The sequence below is a fragment of the Erpetoichthys calabaricus genome, chromosome 13, assembly GCF_900747795.2.
Source record: "Erpetoichthys calabaricus chromosome 13, fErpCal1.3, whole genome shotgun sequence".
Lineage (NCBI taxonomy): Eukaryota > Metazoa > Chordata > Cladistia > Polypteriformes > Polypteridae > Erpetoichthys > Erpetoichthys calabaricus.
Window position 1 is genome coordinate 105,653,381 of NC_041406.2, and position 20,482 is coordinate 105,673,862.

Below are 20,482 nucleotides of genomic sequence, written 5' to 3' on the forward strand. Positions count from 1 at the left end.
CTAAAGTCCAAATACTGTATCAAATAAACACTTTCACAAAAGGTATAACAAAATAAGTGCGCTTTTATTCAAGAATTAAACCGACGAAAAAGAAATTGTTCAATTTACATGTTGCTGTCAATGTATAAAAACTGAAGCCCAATTATCAATCAATACAGAGTAGACATGCCTGCTTGGCTGGTGCAGAGGTAAGAACTGCTGTCTCTTAATCAAGAGGTTGTGGGTTTGATCCCATGTCCTCCCTACATTTACCGTTTTAAGTAGTAAGCTGCTATATTATTGCTATTGGGATTAATAAAGTATCTATCTATCTATCTATCTATCTATCTATCTATCTATCTATCTATCTATCTATCTATCTATCTATCTATCTATCTATTATAATAAATCATGCATTTGATTGACTCACTCTTGCTTTGATATTAGAGTCCTTTTTTCCTATCTGTACTGCATATGTGAATGAATAATTAATGAAGGTATGCCGTTTCATCAGGTTTGTTAAGAATCCTAACCATGTCACTCTGCATGGAGTTTGTAACACCCTCTTTTGTCTACTTGGATTTTTCAAGTACATCTCAAAGATGAGCAGATGATTCTAAATTAAAATACTGATGCGCTGTGCAAGAAAGGACAGAGCCGGTTATACTACCTTAGAAGGCTGGCGTCCTTCAACATCTGCAATAAGATGCTGCAGATGTTCTATCAGACAGTTGTGGCGAGCGCCCTCTTCTACGCTGTGGTGTGCTGGGGAGGCAGCATTAAGAGGAAAGACGCCTCACGTCTGGACAAACTGGTGAGGAAGGCAAGCTCTATTGTTGGCATGGAGCTGGACAGTTTAACATCTGTGGCAGAGCGAAGGGCGCTCAGCAGGCTCCTATCAATTATGGAGAATCCACTGCATCCACTTAATAGTATCATCTCCAGACAGAAGAGCAGCTTCAGCGACAGACTGCTGTCACTGTCCTGCTCCACTGACAGATTGAGGAGATCGTTTCTCCCCCAAACTATGCGACTCTTTAATTCCACCCGGAGGGGTAAACGTTAACATTCAACATTATACAAAGTTATTGTCTGTTTTTCACCTGCATTGTTATCATTTTTTAATTTAATATTATTTATTGTATCAGTATGCTGTTGCTGAAGAATGTGAATTTCCCATTGGGATTAATAAAGTATCTATCTATCTATCTGTCTGTCTGTCTGTCTGTCTGTCTGTCTGTCTGTCTGTCTGTCTGTCTGTCTGTCTGTCTGTCTGTCTGTCTGTCTGTCTGTCTGTCTGTCTGTCTGTCTATCTATCTATCTATCTATCTATCTATCTATCTATCTATCTATCTATCTATCTATCTATCTATCTATCTATCTATCTATCTATCTATCTATCTATCTATCTATCTATCTATCTATCTATCTATCTATCTATCTATCTATCTATCTATCTATCTATCTATCTATCTATCTTGACCTCAGGAGAGGTTATATGATGGAGACTCCATTCTGGTTCAATTTTTCTTATACACACAGTTCTACCACAATAGACACCTGGGCACCAGTAGCCTTATAATTACACTGAGTGGGTTCACACAGTGGATGGCTGGAGCAAGTATAGCCAATTTGTACTTTATTGTCTTGCTTTTTGTAATACTCTATACTGTATTTTTATCTAATCTGAATGTATAATACTAAGATGGGATTTGTTAATAAAGTGTCATTTTGAAGCAAGTCATTTGATATGCATAGCTCAAGTGTACCTAATTTTTTAATTGGTGGTCCTTAAATGTTATAGAGAGTTATTTTGAGGCCAAAGGTTGCTTTAAGTACTTTAATCTCTTTAGGATTGATTATGTTTACTCCCAAAAAATGTTGAGTTTTTTTCAACAATAAAAATATCATTGCGTGTAACAGAAAATATAGTAGGAAAGGTATATCTAGCATCCACTTCTGTACTGATGCAGATTTAGTATACATTCTTCCCGTGATATGTTTTGAAACAGGTACAAACACACACCCTAACGTTGCACTCGGGACAGTAGAAGTGTTTTTCTTTGTAACATTTTCTTATAATATGTCTTCTTTTGCTTTTGCATGAGTGGTTAGAATGTTAGTGCCTCATCCATATGTGTTATTATACAAGTAGGGTACCACAGTGTAAAGATTACTGACTTCCACATTTCCTTGACAAGAACATTGACAATTACTACATTATGAACATCTATTAGGGGGCTAATATTTTTCTTGTTGTTCTACTTGATCACAGTCATTTTGCCATTTTGGTACATAAATACTGCACTTCATAAATACTTCAGCATTGTGTGATTGAAGTGACCAGTCATACAGTATTAGAGCAGTTTGGTCGCACTGTGTCATATGCAACAGTTTCACTATCTGTATCAAAATTTATTGACTGATTTACATTGCCATCACTATCATTTGATTCAACTAATGGCTCAGTTACAGCTTGTTCAAAAACTGACTTAATAGTTTCTCATTTGCATGCCATTGTGTTTTGGTTGAAGGCTTCACCCCAGTAATGAATATTAGTTAGTTACCTTAGCTAGGCAAAACACATAGAAATATTGATGATTTTTTGCAGCATAATGTTATTTCATCCACTAGATGGCACCAGAATTCTATGCAGAACATTGTTCAGACTTATAAATGTAAAGTGGATTGTTAAATGTCACCCCGACTTCGACTCGTGGTTAACCGTAGTTACATAGAATTCTGAGCCTGAGTCATGCTCTGGGTTAATGCCAAGAAGGTTAATTGGGTTTGAGGAATGTATAGACAACAACTTCAGGATGATGTTCAAGTGTGACAGGTTTACAAGAAAGTAGCGACTAAAGATGGAAACTTGTATAATACTGTATAGTTTCAGTGCTTTTACATAAAAAAGACTAAAATAACAATGCAAGCATGACAACATTTTACCTAATTTTAAAGATTAATTGTGCACGTGCTTATACTTAGTCTTTGCCCTGGCCATCGGACCTTACTCCTTTTCTATGTTAACTAATGTTGTCTTATTTTAATTTCTTATTTTGTCTTTTATTTTTCTTTTCTTCATTATGTAAAGTACTTTGAGCTACTTTTTTGTATGAAAATGTGCTATATAAATAAATGTTGTTGTTGTTTACGGGTGACACACCCAGGGCAGTTGCATAAATGAGCTCTACTACATGCCAGTTCTGCAGCCATTTACTTTCCTTGCCACATCAGTATATATCCTGTATAATTGCTTGTATTACCCCATTCCATGGGCCTGTCCTCAATGCAAACATATTGGAGAAAGTACCGTGACCCTGATTTTAACCCATATTTATGGCATCAGCCCACAATGACACTCCACACAGCTGATTGTTTCTTTACAGTAAGGTATTGTGGATCTAGCATTGCTTTAAAGGAACTTTTAAGCAGTCAAGACAGGAAAGCTTGTTAAGTTTATAGTAAAGATGTACAGTGCTTATTACCAGCTATTCCTGGGGGAAATATCTCTTCCTGAGGGGAAGATTCATCTTTCAGCAGGGCAATAATTCTAAGCAATCATGAAGTTGAAGGTGAAATGCCCTTGAGATTTCCACTCAAAGATCAGAGGTTGATCCAGTAGAAAATGTGTGCTTAATTGCTTGAATAAATGGACCCAGTTTATATGAAGTAACTTTGACCTCTTTTACCAAGAACAACTGGTGCCATCACACCACTAGGCGAAGTTGGTAGACATTTACCCAAAACAAATAATAGCTGAATTTTTGGAAGCATGAAAACATTTAAAAGGGCTCTGAAGGCTTATACTTGGCAATCTGCTTTGACCATGTGCATCTGAGAGTCATTGGTCAAGCCTTCAGTTTTGTAGGGAGGATTTGTCTAGTTGGAGCAAACAAAGTTAACATGTCATAGTAACAGTTTACTGCAAATAAACTGATATAAAATAAGACCATATTTTTGAGTATTGAAATAATGGAGAATCCAACTCCTCACCATAGAAAATTTGTTCTTCATTGTTCTTAATTTTAGTATGTTTTTTTTTTTCTTATCAAGACTAAAATTTTCAAAAGAAAGGAAGGCATTTTATCTTGATGGAAGATCTCCAGTGAATCATCAACAGTGAGATTAATGCTGTCTCAGGAAACGTCTTCCAAGGAAGCTTTCAGTCATGAGAGTGTAGTTGATTAATCTCCCCTGGCATTAAGATGTGATACTTTGAGAGCAGTCATAAAGCAGAAATGATGTGATTGTAATAAACTTTTTCATTTGGAAAGTTTCTTAGATCCTGTGAGTATGTGACTGGGTAGCCATTACTGTAAATAAGATTCTATTTTTAAATTACACAACTTAGATGTACTTGCAAATGATGTTTTTTTTTTTAGCCAGTGTACCTTGTAATTAAAATAAATTTTATTAAATTTAAGTTATGAACTAATATGTATTAAATTAGTAATTAAGACCAGCCTTTAGCCTGATAAAAGGAAAAAAAAGCTTTTTGTCAGTCTATTTAAACCTTGATAATTGTTTTTATAAAGTAGTGTGTTCAGGTCAGGTTGGCATTTGCATGTAGTAATCACTCATGATCTTATTTTGCGCACATAAATCCATCCTATTTTGAGTACAAGACTCAGTCCATTTGCATAGAGACAGGTTCCTCACTGATTATATAAGGTTTTTTCTAACACCTGCTCATTGCAGGCCACACTCAACACACACTACTTCGTATGTTTTGTTTTTCATATTTAGGAAGTCAGTTATTTTCTCGTTATCCATGTATTGTCTATGGATGATGATTGTTCTTCTTCTCTTGCACCCGTTGTTGCCAGAAAGGCTTTCAACTTGTTACTATTGTTATACTACTAATGCAGCTACTATAAAAAGTTTGTTCTGAAAATCATTTAATTTTTAGTACTACTGGTAGCTGTTATAAGGTGCCACTATTAATCCACCATCAGCATCCTCCTATAATACATACTAGAGTGTCTGGATAAAAATTAATCTTTAATATCAGTGTGCATTTGCCAAGGCTCAGGAGAACAAATTGGAGGCCTGGTCCAGTGGCACCTTTTGCTTTTGAAACTTGTTAGATTAATATTTTCCACATGGACAGTATAGCAGCCACCTGTCAGAAACTCACACAGTATCTTTCTTATCAAATTTGTTATCATCTGACATTTGGTACTGTACTAAGTGAAAAGATGATAATTGTTAATAAGCTCCAGGGGACTTCAAAGGTCAGTGAAATAATTTGTACCCAGCATGTGAAATGGCCTTGGAAGTTTGAAACCTTTTTTATTTGTGTGTTTTCTTTTTTTGTAAATACAATAGAACATAACAATAACATCTTGGTTATCTATGCACACAATTGTGAATCCTAGTAAAATAATTATCATCTTCCACGGATTATAAAATTTCTCTCAAAACAGGAATACAGTAGGGCACACTCATGCAACCCTCTCCTGAACTGTTTCAGATGAATAATAAATACCCTTATTCACAGACTGTTGAACAGAAATCTCCTACCAGATGCCTGCTCTTTTGGGTGAGGCTTAGAACACTGACAGTATTTTCTCTCGCTACAATGTCCCTGGGACCACCTGGCGCGTGATTCTATGATAAGTGTTTGAATAGGCTGCATAAGTTATACTTGTGTTGCAGTCAAAGGTCTTCTGTTTTACAAGTCAGTAATAAGCTACTACTGTAAACATTTTTAAGCATATATCAATAGCATGATCATCAGTACAAGGCTCTTCTACAGCATTTACAAGCAATATAGTATCATGCTGTCTCCATACTGTAGACATGCAATAATTAATACTACAGAGAAGGGGATTGTTTTTGATAAAAAAGCAAATATTAAATTGCATTGCATTGCAAAAATTAAATTTAATTACATAAAAAATACAACAGTACATCAGTTTAATATCAATCTAATAACCTTTCGGTTTGGTTGGTATTACTGTGGCAGGCCTGATTTTTGGTTGTGATTAGGATGGGTGGATGTAAGCAATGGCCTAACAACTCATCCAGCCTTGTGCCATATGATGCTCTGATAAGCTGCACCCTCTCTGACCCTGTTTTCAAATGAGTTGTTTTATAAAATGGGAAGATGAATTAAGTTTTTTATTTTATTAATGGAATATGTAAGGTGAACAGGATACCAAAACAGTGACTAATTATGACCATTTTTATGGCCATTTATCTTTCTTAAACTTAATGAGGTTTCTAATAATTTCCAGTCCGAAAATTTGTCTTAGAGGCCGGTTACTAGTAATTTCATTGCCATTGGAAAAATATGATTTTTGAAGAAATATTTGTTGTAGTTTCCATTCTCTATCAATATTGTAGAAAGAAGTATGATTCTGCAATTCTTTATAAATATTGGTGATTTGCTGTGGAACAAAAAAAAATATACCTGCCATGGTACACTCCACACTGATTTGTGTCAGATTCCTTGCCAGATCTTAAGGTATACCATTGGGTTTTCAAAGGCTGGAAACTAACATCCTCTTCTGCTGTTTTTTCTCTCATATCTACTGTTGGAGTCAAATATGCTATCCCTGAGTTTTCCTCCCATTCTCTGCTTCTGTTTGTTCAGGAATATGGAGTAAGGCGGATAGGCATTTATAGTCCTTGTTCTTGTCCAGCCTGGCACACATGCTCTCCTATTTTTTATACTCCTTATCTTAAAAGGCTAAGCCACTAGGGGTCAGAGAAACCTTTATGTAAAATAGAAGATGAAATGTGGGAGTACAGTATAACTATGATACTGTATCATCACAATGCCAAAAATACAATCATTCCCATTCCTGAATCTCTTTTTTTTTTACTTTAGTGAAGCTGATTCTGAAATTAGATACCTGAAGGCAAGAATGTGTCTTGACACATATTCAGAAAGGACTCATCAAGTATTCCAGTTGAAAGAAAAATCTTTGACTCAAGTCGTTGCTCTTAAAACCTTTTTCTTAACTGTGGAAATTGATTTCAGTTATATTAATAGTCTCTTTAGCCCTTGTGAGTTGAGCCCTTATGTTTATAGTTGGGTTGTCAGCCAGTAATTGAGAACAGAATGCATCAAATTTAAAATGTGTAGTTTGAATTTATACAAATGTGCATTTAAATCTCTGTGGACTACATACAGTGGTGTGAAAAACTATTTGCCCCCTTCCTGATTTCTTATTCTTTTGCATGTTTGTCACACAAAATGTTTCTGATCATCAAACACATTTAACCATTAGTCAAATATAACACAAGTAAACACAAAATGCAGTTTTTAAATGGTGGTTTTTATTATTTAGGGTGAAAAAAAAATCCAAACCTACATGGCCCTGTGTGAAAAAGTAATTGCCCCCTGAACCTAATAACTGGTTGGGCCACCCTTAGCAGCAATAACTGCAATCAAGCGTTTGCGATAACTTGCAATGAGTCTTTTACAGCGCTCTGGAGGAATTTTGGCCCACTCATCTTTGCAAAATTGTTGTAATTCAGCTTTATTTGAGGGTTTTCTAGCATGAACCGCCTTTTTAAGGTCATGCCATAGCATCTCAATTGGATTCAGGTCAGGACTTTGACTAGGCCACTCCAAAGTCTTCATTTTGTTTTTCTTCAGCCATTCAGAGGTGGATTTGCTGGTGTGTTTTGGGTCATTGTCCTGTTGCAGCACCCAAGATCGCTTCAGCTTGAGTTGACGAACAGATGGCCGGACATTCTCCTTCAGGATTTTTTGGTAGACAGTAGAATTCATGGTTCCATCTATCACAGCAAGCCTTCCAGGTCCTGAAGCAGCAAAACAACCCCAGACCATCACACTACCACCACCATATTTTACTGTTGGTATGATGTTCTTTTTCTGAAATGCTGTGTTCCTTTTACGCCAGATGTAACGGGACATTTGCCTTCCAAAAAGTTCAACTTTTGTCTCATCAGTCCACAAGGTATTTTCCCAAAAGTCTTGGCAATCATTGAGATGTTTCTTAGCAAAATTGAGACGAGCCCTAATGTTCTTTTTGCTTAACAGTGGTTTGCGTCTTGGAAATCTGCCATGCAGGCCGTTTTTGCCCAGTCTCTTTCTTATGGTGGAGTCGTGAACACTGACCTTAATTGAGGCAAGTGAGGCCTGCAGTTCTTTAGACGTTGTCCTGGGGTCTTTTGTGACCTCTCGGATGAGTCGTCTCTGCGCTCTTGGGGTAATTTTGGTCGTCCGGCCACTCCTGGGAAGGTTCACCACTGTTCCATGTTTTTGCCATTTGTGGATAATGGCTCTCACTGTGGTTCGCTGGAGTCCCAAAGCTTTAGAAATGGCTTTATAACCTTTACCAGACTGATAGATCTCAATTACTTCTGTTCTCATTTGTTCCTGAATTTCTTTGGATCTTGGCATGATGTCTAGCTTTTGAGGTGCTTTTGGTCTACTTCTCTGTGTCAGGCAGCTCCTATTTAAGTGATTTCTTGATTGAAACAGGTGTGGCAGTAATCAGGCCTGGGGGTGGCTACGGAAATTGAACTCCGGTGTGATACACCACAGTTAGGTTATTTTTTAACAAGGGGGCAATTACTTTTTCACACAGGGCCATGTAGGTTTGGATTTTTTTTCTCCCTAAATAATAAAAACCATCATTTAAAAACTGCATTTTGTGTTTACTTGTGTTATATTTGACTAATGGTTAAATGTGTTTGATGATCAGAAACATTTTGTGTGACAAACATGCAAAAGAATAAGAAATCAGGAAGGGGGCAAATAGTTTTTCACACCACTGTACATATACATTCTCATGTGTTATATACATCACTAGATTGTTTACATGCTGTTTTCACAATTACTTATTTAAATCTGATTAATCCTTAATTAGAAATAAAAGTTCTATGTCATTTAACCATTTGGAAAGATAAAATCCAGTGATGTGCCCCATTGATATTAGCAGTAATCAACTAGTGCAAGGCTAGAGGATCTTTAGTTGGGCTAGTAGTTTGGAGGAACTGCTAACCTGATGATCTGCTCGATATTTGTTTTTCTTTGTAATTACTTTTACTGACACTACTTTTATAAGAGGCCCTTTTTGGAACCCTCCTTAGAGTATTAGATCAATTATATATTTGGTGTCAGAAGCATGGAGGACAGACACCAGGGCTTGTGGTTTGCACGTGCTTGTATGTGGTGCTGATAAGTGATAAAGCTTTTCTTACTTTTGGTAGTATTGTGTTGTTGCTCTGAATATTCCTTCTCAGCATCTCCTCTTAACATCTCAGCTTATACCACGCTAAAAGGCTGTCTCTCTTTTTTCACAGTCATACCTGCAGGTTTACTTCCTCAACTATAGATTTTTTATCTGTGTTGGTGCTTCAACTTTGTGGTGAAACTTTAATCTAGTTTTAAATTTCTTGGTGACCAGTTTGTCATTTTCAAAATGTAGCATGGTAAAGAAAGTTATAAACAATTTAAAAATGCAGATGGAGGAGGTTTTCAGAACTTTCTTTTCATCCTATTAGATGTTCAGAATAATTGTGGTAATTTCTAGTCCAGCTTTTTTGTTTAGAACTTTAGCCTTTGTGTTTATTTTGCCGTTTGCTGCAAAGACCAGATTTCATATTACACAAAAGCAACAAGGATGTGACACATGTGTATTGTGCGTCTTTGACAAGCTACTGAGATTGATACGTCATCTACACAAATTATAATCCATTACCAAAAGGAAGAAGGAGAAACCCTGAAGGGACAGACACTTCTAGTTTGTAGTGTGCTGGAGTATTGCTTTCTCATTTCCATATGATAATGCTTGCATATTTCTTCCCATAAAACTGGAGCACCCGGAGGAAACCCATGCAGACACGGGGAGAACATGCAAACTCCACACAGGGAGGACCCGGGAAGCGAACCCGGGTCTCCTAACTGCAAGGCAGCAGCGCTACCCACTGCGCTACCATGCCGCCCTATCCTCTACATGTTTTTGTTTCTTTACGTAAATATCTGTCAAGTCTGTTACATCAGTATTCCCATAAATGTCACAAAGTAGAGCCTCTGGATCACAGTGTATAGACATTGATTAAAGAAGCTTATGGTGTAAGCAAAACCTGTAAACTGCCCTTTCTATGGTTAAAATTTAAGCACAGATTGACAAGTAAAGGTCATTGCGATTCCATCCAAATTTTGAATGTGAGTCATAATTTTTAGCTTAAGCTCTAATGGTATGTGAATGTTCCAAAAGAGAAATGTACATTTCTAGGTGTAGCAGCTACCCTGTATAATGCAGTTGGCAATCTGAATGGTATAGCTATGCTATCTCTCTTTAAATGCAAAATAATGCATTATTTTTACTTTTCTAAAGCAAATATTAATTTGCTACTTTTTAAATGCAGATTAGCCCAATTCACCTCAGATGCATCAATCTTTCATTCTTGTCATTCTTTTTTAACCATAAAATGAATAAAATTGAAGTTTAACTCTCATAAATATTCATGGAGTCTTCCTTCAATATACCTGCTTTACTTTGAGATATGATTGCTACTTTGAAGTCTCTTTTTATCATGCTCAGTCATCAGACAGAAATGACAGGATGCCTATAGGCAGCATCTTAGTTTTAGGCTTGGTGAATTTTTCTTCTTGGAGGCCCCTCAATAGATGACAGTGGTAAACAAGGTACAAAGAACTGCATACACACATTATCTCGGCACTGTAACTTTTAGCACTTCTGTTATCTTATTTTGAACTTGTCTTCACTTTCATCTTAGAGTATCTTAACTTCTGAGGGTGTTGCAAAAATATAGGCAGGATAAAGATGTGTAAAAGGTGCCCACCAGCCTTTTATTAGAAGTGCATTTCTTCTAACCCAGCTCATTTACTCTTACCCTTGTTTGCATTTATTATGTTTATGCTTTATCTTTTTGTAGACTTGACACTTTTTTAGTTGATTTTAGCTGCATCTGAGCAGTATATAGAAGAGCAGTAACAGCTCAGATGTATCCTTTCAAAAGCTTACCTGCAATTTACATTTTCACTAACTTTCATAATATTCTAAATAAAACAAAACTTTTTTTACTAAATATTAGTAGAAAAAAACAACAATATGTATGTTCAGTTTAGGTATTTAATTTATTATGTAATTTAAAAGTAATACAAAGTTTTATACTGTACATTTTTGGAGGAATTGCCATAACGTAGACATTCTCAACGTATTAAAATAATGTTTTTTTCTTTCAGTGCATTTTATGCTGCTTTTGTCATATAAGCTTCTTTATTTTCCTTCTAGATGTGCAACTTCTTTCTTAAATGATTGAGAGTCCTTTATGTAGGTATAATTTGTGATCCATGTAACAGCTGACAGCTAAATCCTTCAAAAAATGTTTTTAAATTTAGACCGCTCCAAAAATCTGGTTGTTGTGTTGAAAGAAACAACTTTATATAAATTGAGCATTACTGGTGTACTGTTCACCAACATCAGTTACAATTTACACTTCAAGTAATTCTTTGACCATTTAACAGTATTTAATGTTCTGTTGGCATTAAATATTGTCAAATTCATCATGAAGCAATTGATATATTTATCCAAATATTTTTTATGTTTTTTTTCCAGAAGGATTTAGAGTAAATCTGAGTCCATTGATTTTCTGTACACCTTTTAGTTCAATGCTCTACATTGTGTCTAGATTTTGAACATCAATTTCTAAATCCTCTTTTCACTCAATGCTGACAGTACAGTAGAGGAATAAAAAGGGGAACCTTTGTGATTTCTGTTTGTGTTTTTAAAAGGTGACTGTCTAAAATATGTCAAGAAGTAAATATAGTAAAAGTAGAACATTTTAATTACTGTATAGAGCAGAAATAGGTAGTAATATGTATATACTGTATATGGCTTTTTTCTTTAAAAATTACTGAGGAAGGACAGAACGTTTATGTATGTATCTATTGATAAAATAGCAATTAAACTATACTGTAGTCTTTATAATTAAAGAATATTCAAATTAATTGTTTGATTTAATTTAATGAAAGCACAGAGTGGGCACACTTCTGCTTACAAAGTTAAATTAAAAAACTAAAATCCTTTTTTCCCCTTAACTCTAATAAGATGAAGCTAGGAAAGATGTGTCCTACAAGTGGTCACTGCACACAGAAGTCTGATGAATTTAAAAGCGTTTTCATACTGTAGCTCCTCTTTAGCTAATCTAGCATTAGTCCTGTGGCCATTTTAATCAAGATCTCAGTAGTAAAAAGCAAAAGCTCCTTTTTAGTTAGATTAATGAGTTTTCATGTTTTCTAGAGCTTTTTATTTGCATCTTCTGAGCTTCCTTCATGTTAATTTCATGACTCCACCAGTTTCATATTTCTGGCATATCATAATATAAAAGTAACATCTTTTGAATCAAAATGAATCAAATAGATGTTTGTAGTGTGATATGCTTCCTTTTTTGTGTGTGTTTGGCAGTAATTTAAAAATATAGACTAAGATTAATAATCATTACAAGTGTTTTCTGTGCTTACTGGAGCACAGCTTTAAGGATTTTAAATAGTGTAATTTTGAATTTCTTTACCTCAAATGTGGTTATTCATGTATACTGCTTACTCTGAAAGAAGATAAATGGATCTTTCACTGAGACTGAAAATGTCTGTGCCCCTCTGCAAAATAAAGGAATCAAGACATCTGTCAGCCTGACATGCTCAAAGATTATAAGAGATTGGAAATGTAATCTACCAAGTTGTCTAATGCAGTCCGTTATGTGACCTTGTCACGTTACTATAATAGAGGCATCAAAGCTGTTTTACTAAGCAACATGATTCTACAAATCATGTGTTGGAGTTCTTTTGAAAGCATTTCTTTAGACATTGCTTTATGGAACTATCAGCGTTCAGAAGGTTAGCCTTCATGAACTCTGATGTAAATTTTATTTTTCTAGTACTATGAAAGCTATAGAAGAAAGTTATATTTCAAAGTTTGTGTTTCTTTAAGGATTTAATATTCTTGAAATTTCTATTTTTGATATGCTGACAAAAGTGATTTTTCCCCTCAGGTATATGACTGATGGCCTTCACATTTTCTTTAAATGCATACGTGTTTCCTTTATGTGGCTCCATAGAGTGTTATCCATATTATTATGTAAATGTAGTCTTTTGTACCAGAATACTGCAATCTCTTTTTCACTTACTGTATTAAGGACATTTCTTTAATTAAACAAAAAAACAACATATTTTGAACCCATTCTCAAATAACAAGGCAATCTTTTCCATTAAAGTTTGTAATTTATTTTTATACTAATATTTAAATTACTAAAGTGTATCTGGTTTCTCTACAGTAAATCTGATAAAAAGTTTAGTTTTAGAATGCTACCAAACACATTCAGTGTGCATATGCCACTTAAAGATTATGATAAAGAAAATATAAAAGCTGAGTCCTTCAGTTCAGTTTAGTACCAAAGCTCAGCATGTTACAATGGATATGGCGTACATTATACCATAATGAGAGGGGCTACAGATGAGGATTGCTCAACTATGATTGGTTAAAGGTTTGAATGTGAATGAATGTGATTAACTGTGGAAGGCGCTATCATTAGCATTGCTGCCTCACAGCTTTAGCTCATTTTGATACATGTCTGTATCACTGTTTACGCAAGGTTTTCTCTCAAATCAGAAACACATCCCAGTTAGGATAACTGGTAATTCTGAAATGATGCTGCGTCTTGTGATGGACTGGCCCCAGTGTTGTTGTTTGCCTTTTGCTTGATGCTGTCTGGCTGGGCTGAGGCTCTCCTTGCTGTTGAACTGAAATAATTGAGTTTTGAAAATGGATGGGTGCGATATTGTATACTATAACAGCTGGGCTTGTGAATTACTGCGTTTTTGCTTCTTTAATTAATTTGGACTGCATGTATGTTCATTATTTAGGTAATGAATTATTGAAGTTAATGTCTTGTGAAATGCAAAAAGTATCTCACATTTGGCAGTATGGATTAAACCACATACAGAATTATCTATATTGAGAACTATTGCACATTCTATTAATATATTGTGTAAATACGCCAGGTTTGTGTTAAAAGAACAGTATGCAGGTAACATTTTAGAAAAGGTAACTTTAAATTTCTTATGATGAGCATTTCATTCTACTTGTTTTGGTGGTGGTACTTTCAGTGCACTAGTTTATTTGATTTGAGCATGTTCTATTATATATAGGGAATCAGTCCTTGTCCTCAGTCTGGGCTGTTAACTGGTGATTTGAAACAAGTCTACACATTTATGAACTGTGATATTTTAGATTTTAGTAAAACTTTGTTATAATAGACTTACCATACTGACATTAATAATTAAGCCCCATCTATCTTTTTCGAGATCATGTTCAGATATTCCAACATTTTCTTCAAAGCTACATTTTCTTATGTTTCCAGCAGTTATGTTATGCATGTCATGTAATCAGATATCAAAAGTGCACTTCTTGCCAAAAGCCATGATTTCATCTGTAAAGAAGGCAGAGCATTGATGCAAGCAGTCTCAAGATTACTTTTATTTTGAAATCATTGAGCTGACGGTTTTTTAGGGAAGGAAATCTGGCTGCCATGGGGGAAGCCTGTCGTACATGTTTTATTACTGCCAAAATTAAAAGGAAAAAGAAAATTACACTGAATATGCTGTGTTCATGCATACATGAAGATACAAGTTCTTTCTTTGATGAAAAGTAAAATGAATTACACTTATTTTTATCTTTTGCTTTTCTGTCTCTTAAATACAGGAGTAACTCATTAATTATCTGCAGTTTTCCCCTAATTTTGTTTGGTTTGTCAGCAAATAGAGACCTGCTTTTAAGGGGCTAAAAGTGTTACCTGAGGCAAAAATCCATAAAAATGCTTTCTGAACAATATGGAGACAGTGTTTTGCCATGGCCATTACTATAAAATTGGACTGAGAAGTTCAAAAGTTGTTAGACAAGTGCAAAGCACAAAAAAGAAGTGGGACACCCATCAATATCCACTACAGATGAGAATGTAGAGCAGGTTCATACCATGATTCTGACAAACCAAGGATTTCCCCAGTACACCTTCAGCTTATAAAAGTGGATCATTGCTCACTGGGATGGGTGGATGGATGGTTTTGGCATATCTGTAACCAAAACAGGATGTTACTGTAGGAAGTAGCTGTGGGGACAAACAAATAAGTTCATTAATCAAGATTATGTGCCGTATGTAGTACGTCATTGCACCAGAAGTGGATGACACTCCGTTCATTCTACTATAATTGATTTAATTTCTCTGTACATTTCCCTGATAGAGTGCAAAGGCTGATTTTATTAGTACATCACCCACAAAGCTATGAATAGTACTGTAGAGTAGTCATGAAGTTTATTTAGAATAATAATGTTCCTCAAACAGGGTGACACAGTGGCAGTGCTGCTGTCATTTACGAAGGAAGCTGGGGTTCATATTCCAGATACTCCCTGTATGGAGCTTGCATGTTCTCCCCATGTCCTCATTGGTTTCTTTGAGTTGCTGCAGTTTCCTCCCACTGCCCAATGACTTGCATCTTATTTTAACTGGTGATGCTAAATTGGCCCCTGATATGTGTGTGTTTATTGTGTAAGACGGGGGTCCTGTCCAGGGATTGTTCCTGCCTGATGCCTGTGGGCATAGGCTTCAGCTTTTCTTGTGACACTGCTCTGGATAAGCAGGTTTAGGAGATGGATGGATGTTCTGAAAACAACACACGCTTTACTCAAATCGATTAGCCGACCATTTTTATTTTGAAATGAGTGTTTAAATATTGAGTGGGACAATATTTACAAACTGAATTGTGAGAAGACACACAATGGAATCTTGTTTAAAGAGACTTTTAAGAGTAATCTGTTTTGTGTTTTGAAGATGTAAGCTCAAGGTAAACCTCAAAATATGATTCAAGCAGTAGGTAGAGTCTTTTGATCAATCGAATACCTGTGCAGAAACTATGTTAAAACCTAGTCCTAGCAATGATGGAAACAATTTCTAAGAATGCAGTTATTTCCTGTGCCCTGTAGTACTTTGGGATTGCTAAAATATAAAGTGCAATATAAATAAAATTTATTATTATTATTATTATTACTGTGTATTTCATTTTAGCACCTAGCCTTACAACAGAATATAGCAATCTACTATATAAAGCTGAATGTGTGTTGTTCCAGGGTGCAGATCCGAGCTGTTCAACTCAACTCAGCCAAATTTTGTATGGGTTCCCCCATTTGCACATCGGAATACCATGCACTGTGAAATTTAGTTGGTGCCACCACCCTGGGTAATGCAGGGTACTTTTGCTAGTCTGTTTGTAAACCATTGTACAAATATGGCTGTAAAACAGTAAACAGTAGTCCAAAAAGAACTGAAAAAAATTCCATGCATATTGTGTGTGTGTTGAATGGCCCATCTCCTGGTATCACCTCCATGCTCTTCAGACTGTGCTGGGAGACCCAGCAAACCTTCTTCTGACGGCACATACAGTGGGGGCGAATAAGTATTTGAACCCCTTCTGGATCTGTAAATTTGCTCACTTACAAAGAAATGAACAGTCTCTAATTTTTATGGTAGTTTCATTTTAATGGAGAGAGACAGAATATCAACCAAAAATCCAGAAAGAACGCATTAAAGTTAAAAATTGATTGGCATGTCATTGAGTGAAATAAGGATTTGATCCCCTTCAATCCAGCCAGACTTCTGGCTCCCACAGATTGGCTGTGTGTACAAATTCAGCAGGGGATCTAATACTTATTTCCCCCACTGTATGGATGTGCCATCTTGGAGTATCTGGACTACCTGTGCAATGTGAATCAGTTGCAGGTACTTCCTCATGCTACCAGTAGTGACAACGACACTTGCAAAATACAAAACTAGAGAAGAATCAGCCAGCAAAAATGAGGAGAGAGCAATTGTCCGTGACCACCGCCTACAAAAGCATTCCCTTTTTGGGGGCATCTTGCTGTTGAATCTCCAGTGCACCTGTTGTCACTTTCATTTGCACCAAAGCAACTGTAGTTGTTTCACTAACTGTATTTTTGTAAAAGATGTGTGCAGGACTTCAACTATGTAAAGATAATAAAAATTATTCGGAAATGATCTGTGCTGCTGTCCTGTACTCCACCAACATGACCTTGTTGTACATATTGAGTACAGAAGAAAGATAAACCTCTAATATTTATTTTTCAGTATTTGCAACATGATCTTCAAAAAGTGTGACTTTGAATTTCAGAAGTTACAGCTCTTTCTTCTGTCTTTCTCTCTTGTTGTCTAAAGGAGAACTGTGGTATGTCCTATCATTGATGTCATCAGTGATGACACATTTGAGTATATGGCCGGCTCTGACATGACATATGGTGGGTTTAACTGGAAACTGAATTTCCGCTGGTACCCTGTCCCACAACGAGAGATGGACAGAAGGAAAGGAGACCGGACATTACCTGTCAGGTAAGGATTTTGCTGCTATAACTGATGGACTTTGTGCTTCAAACACTCTTTCTGCAAGTGTTCAGTAACATCTGCAGTTAATAACTTTTCCCCATTTTATACTTTTTCAACTTGGCGTAACAAAACAGTATCAGGAAACATGTTCTTGATGAGTCAAAAGAATAAAGAGCCATACACAATTTAAATTTTACATAACTGATAAAAATATTGTTTTGTAAATTTTAAAAGACTACATTATGTAATAAATAGCACTAGTCATCCTAATAAATGCTACAGTAACTTCAAGTAAAAATGTGGTACAACATGGTTCCACTTTTAAGTCCTTTTGTTCCCATCAAGGGCCATAGAGCAGTGCTCTGCCAGTTCTTTTTAAGGACTGTCCACACACAAATACAGTCACATTTAATCACATCAGAGCAATACTGTAACATTTAAAGAAGTGTAAGAATCCTATACTTACTTAGACACATCTTTTAACTTAGAATCTGAACATGTAAGGTAATGTCACTGACTCCCATGCCTTAAGTATGACCTTAATTTCTAAATATACAGATAATTAATAGTTTTCTTCCCCTTATGGGGATCGAACTTCAGACATCAGCGCTGGAGGCAAAGTGACTGGCTGGTTCGCTTCTTTGACGGGGTATATGGGCAGGTGCTTTATATCACGTCTATGATCTGGTTCTTGCAACTGAGAAGGCATGGCGAACGTCTGCCTACCGGCCAACCAACCACAAGCGTCACCTGGTAGGTAACCACCCAGATATCAGGTTGTGATCAGACTTGTGCATGTAATACTCTGATCTACACCCTGTCAAGTAAGCGAACCAGCCACCATGGCACAGTACGAGTAGAATATGGTTTTAATATATGAAGTCCATTGGTTTTGCATTACTTAGTTATTTCACGGGATTGCTAATTCTAATACCTACTGCGGTCGATGAAAGATAAGAACATACAGTCATTGACCCTCTGAAGGAAGACATGATGAAAAAAGAGAAGACAAAAGGTCAGGAACAGAGAAGCAAAAATTGTGTTCCAGTTACCGACCATTGTCCATTGAACAGTTTGAGAGCAGGTGAGTTTCTGAACAGCGTGCTAATATTCAGGACATAAAGGGAATGTTGTGCATTTATTTTCAGCTGTGAACCTTTGTGTCACTCTGCAAAGTGCGCCTTTGTAAGGAGCTTTTTCTTCTTATTCTGACAGATGGTTTCCACAACAAAGTTTTTTTATAGTACATGTTTACCAGCGGGAGCAAAACAATTGCAGGGAGTACTGACATTCAGTCATTATGGGACAGTGGGTGCACTTTTTGGGTACACACTGCAGATAATAATTGTTTAAATCTCTTCTGAACCTGAATGAGCATATGTGTCTTTAATGGAATTCTATGTCTGTTTTTTGTCCTATTATTATTATTATTATTATTATGATGATGGTTCTTTTTTTATATTAGCATTTACAAAGGGTACTGTAGAACTTTTACTGATGTTTTTCAGTAGAGATTATTATTACAAATCTGTAAAGTTTTGGTAGTTGAGTTTCTTAGTTGATGCTATTTTTGTTACACTTGTTTTTTAAGTGGTTGTCATTTTTCTGGTACAAACAACAGTAAAAGTATACTTGTATACATGTAAAATGCTTGGAAATAATAGTATCTTTGTTATTTCTCTGCTTTCATTATAAAACAATGCCCAAAGAATGTAGAAAATTAATATTTTAGACTTAACATATTTAGTTTGAGAAGAGGAAGTGTGAGAACATTGAAGAAAGCTGCTGACGTGCTACTCGGCACAGTCTGAGTATGATCATAGAGGTCAGACAGAAATCCACCCTCTGACAGTAGCTGTGAATGGCTCTTTAAAGTGATGCTTTATTATGTCTGAAAATGTGTGCATTGTTAGATTACTCAAGTTAAGTGAGTGCTTTAGAAGGACATCTACATATTGTGCCACTGAGTTATACCAGAAGTATTATGTGAGATATCTCTGTAATCATTAACTAGTAAATAATTCACATTAGTATAGGACACACCGCCCTACAAGTGTGACTGGAGCCCTGAGATGTAGAGGACCCCCAAATTAACAGAAAGTGAATCCAAGCCAACAAAATGGCATTCCAGTTGATTGGGTTAGTAACTAAATCCAGCCAGGTTGTACAACTGGGGCTGTTCGCCTCACTATTGGACATAGAATTTAGCTTCTTCTGTATGATAGGGACTTATTTATGCTAATAAATGTGGAAGTACTTGCAGTTAAATTCTCTAGGCCACTACATGACAAATGAACAAACAAGAAAAGGGCAAACACAGCTGTTTTGTATACTTTAAAGGAAAGACCACTGTCATCCTGCTTGATCTTTTAGGAGAATGTCATGGGTGCTATGAGAATAGGGAGTACAAGAGCAGTTTGGTATGGTGTCTCCAGTACTTACAGGAATTAAAATTAGGATATAAAACCCAGCACTACACCAAGATTTACGGAAGTTTGAGTAGGTCACAAATCCATGATTTGTTTATACAGAGGAATGATGCACAAGAGAACAGTAAGAGAATGACACCCTTGGCTGGAGGTAGTGGTTGGGGTTAAATATGGAAATCAATCCTGGTGCATCAGAAAGTAGGCTATATTTTTATTTTCTTTAATGGTGTGGTTTTACCTTTATTTGTCTAACCTACAAATCACTTCTTTTATTGTTTTTAAATGTTTCATATTCGTTAAACCTGAAGAATACATCTCAGAGGAAAATAAGCAATTGTTTTTGTTTTAGCAAGGGTGTTAAATATATTGGGTCTCGTTTTGCAGGACTCCTACGATGGCTGGAGGTCTCTTCTCAATTGACAGAGATTATTTTGATGAGATTGGCACTTATGATGCTGGCATGGACATCTGGGGAGGAGAAAACTTAGAAATATCTTTTAGAGTAAGTATAATATAAGGGTGACTTTGAGCATCAGAAAGGCATATATGCAAGAAGTTTTCTTCCTTGTGAAACTAGTTTCTGTATGCATGGGTTAGGAGTCGTGCTATCTACAGTGGATGCCAAATAGATTCATCTTTGCCAGTAGATTAAATGGTAAGTATATCGGCTCAAACAC

General features: G+C 36.0%; 1 protein-coding gene across 1 annotated transcript in view; it reads left to right on the plus strand.

Annotated features, from left to right (window-relative positions):
* Positions 1 to 20,482, plus strand: part of galnt1 (UDP-N-acetyl-alpha-D-galactosamine:polypeptide N-acetylgalactosaminyltransferase 1) — a 510,424-nt gene that overhangs the window by 421,269 nt on the left and 68,673 nt on the right. The window contains exons 7-8 of the mRNA XM_028817413.2: positions 17,212 to 17,382; positions 20,190 to 20,307. Of these exons, the coding sequence (XP_028673246.1) occupies positions 17,212 to 17,382; positions 20,190 to 20,307 (289 nt within the window). The remainder of the gene's footprint in view (positions 1 to 17,211; positions 17,383 to 20,189; positions 20,308 to 20,482) is intronic.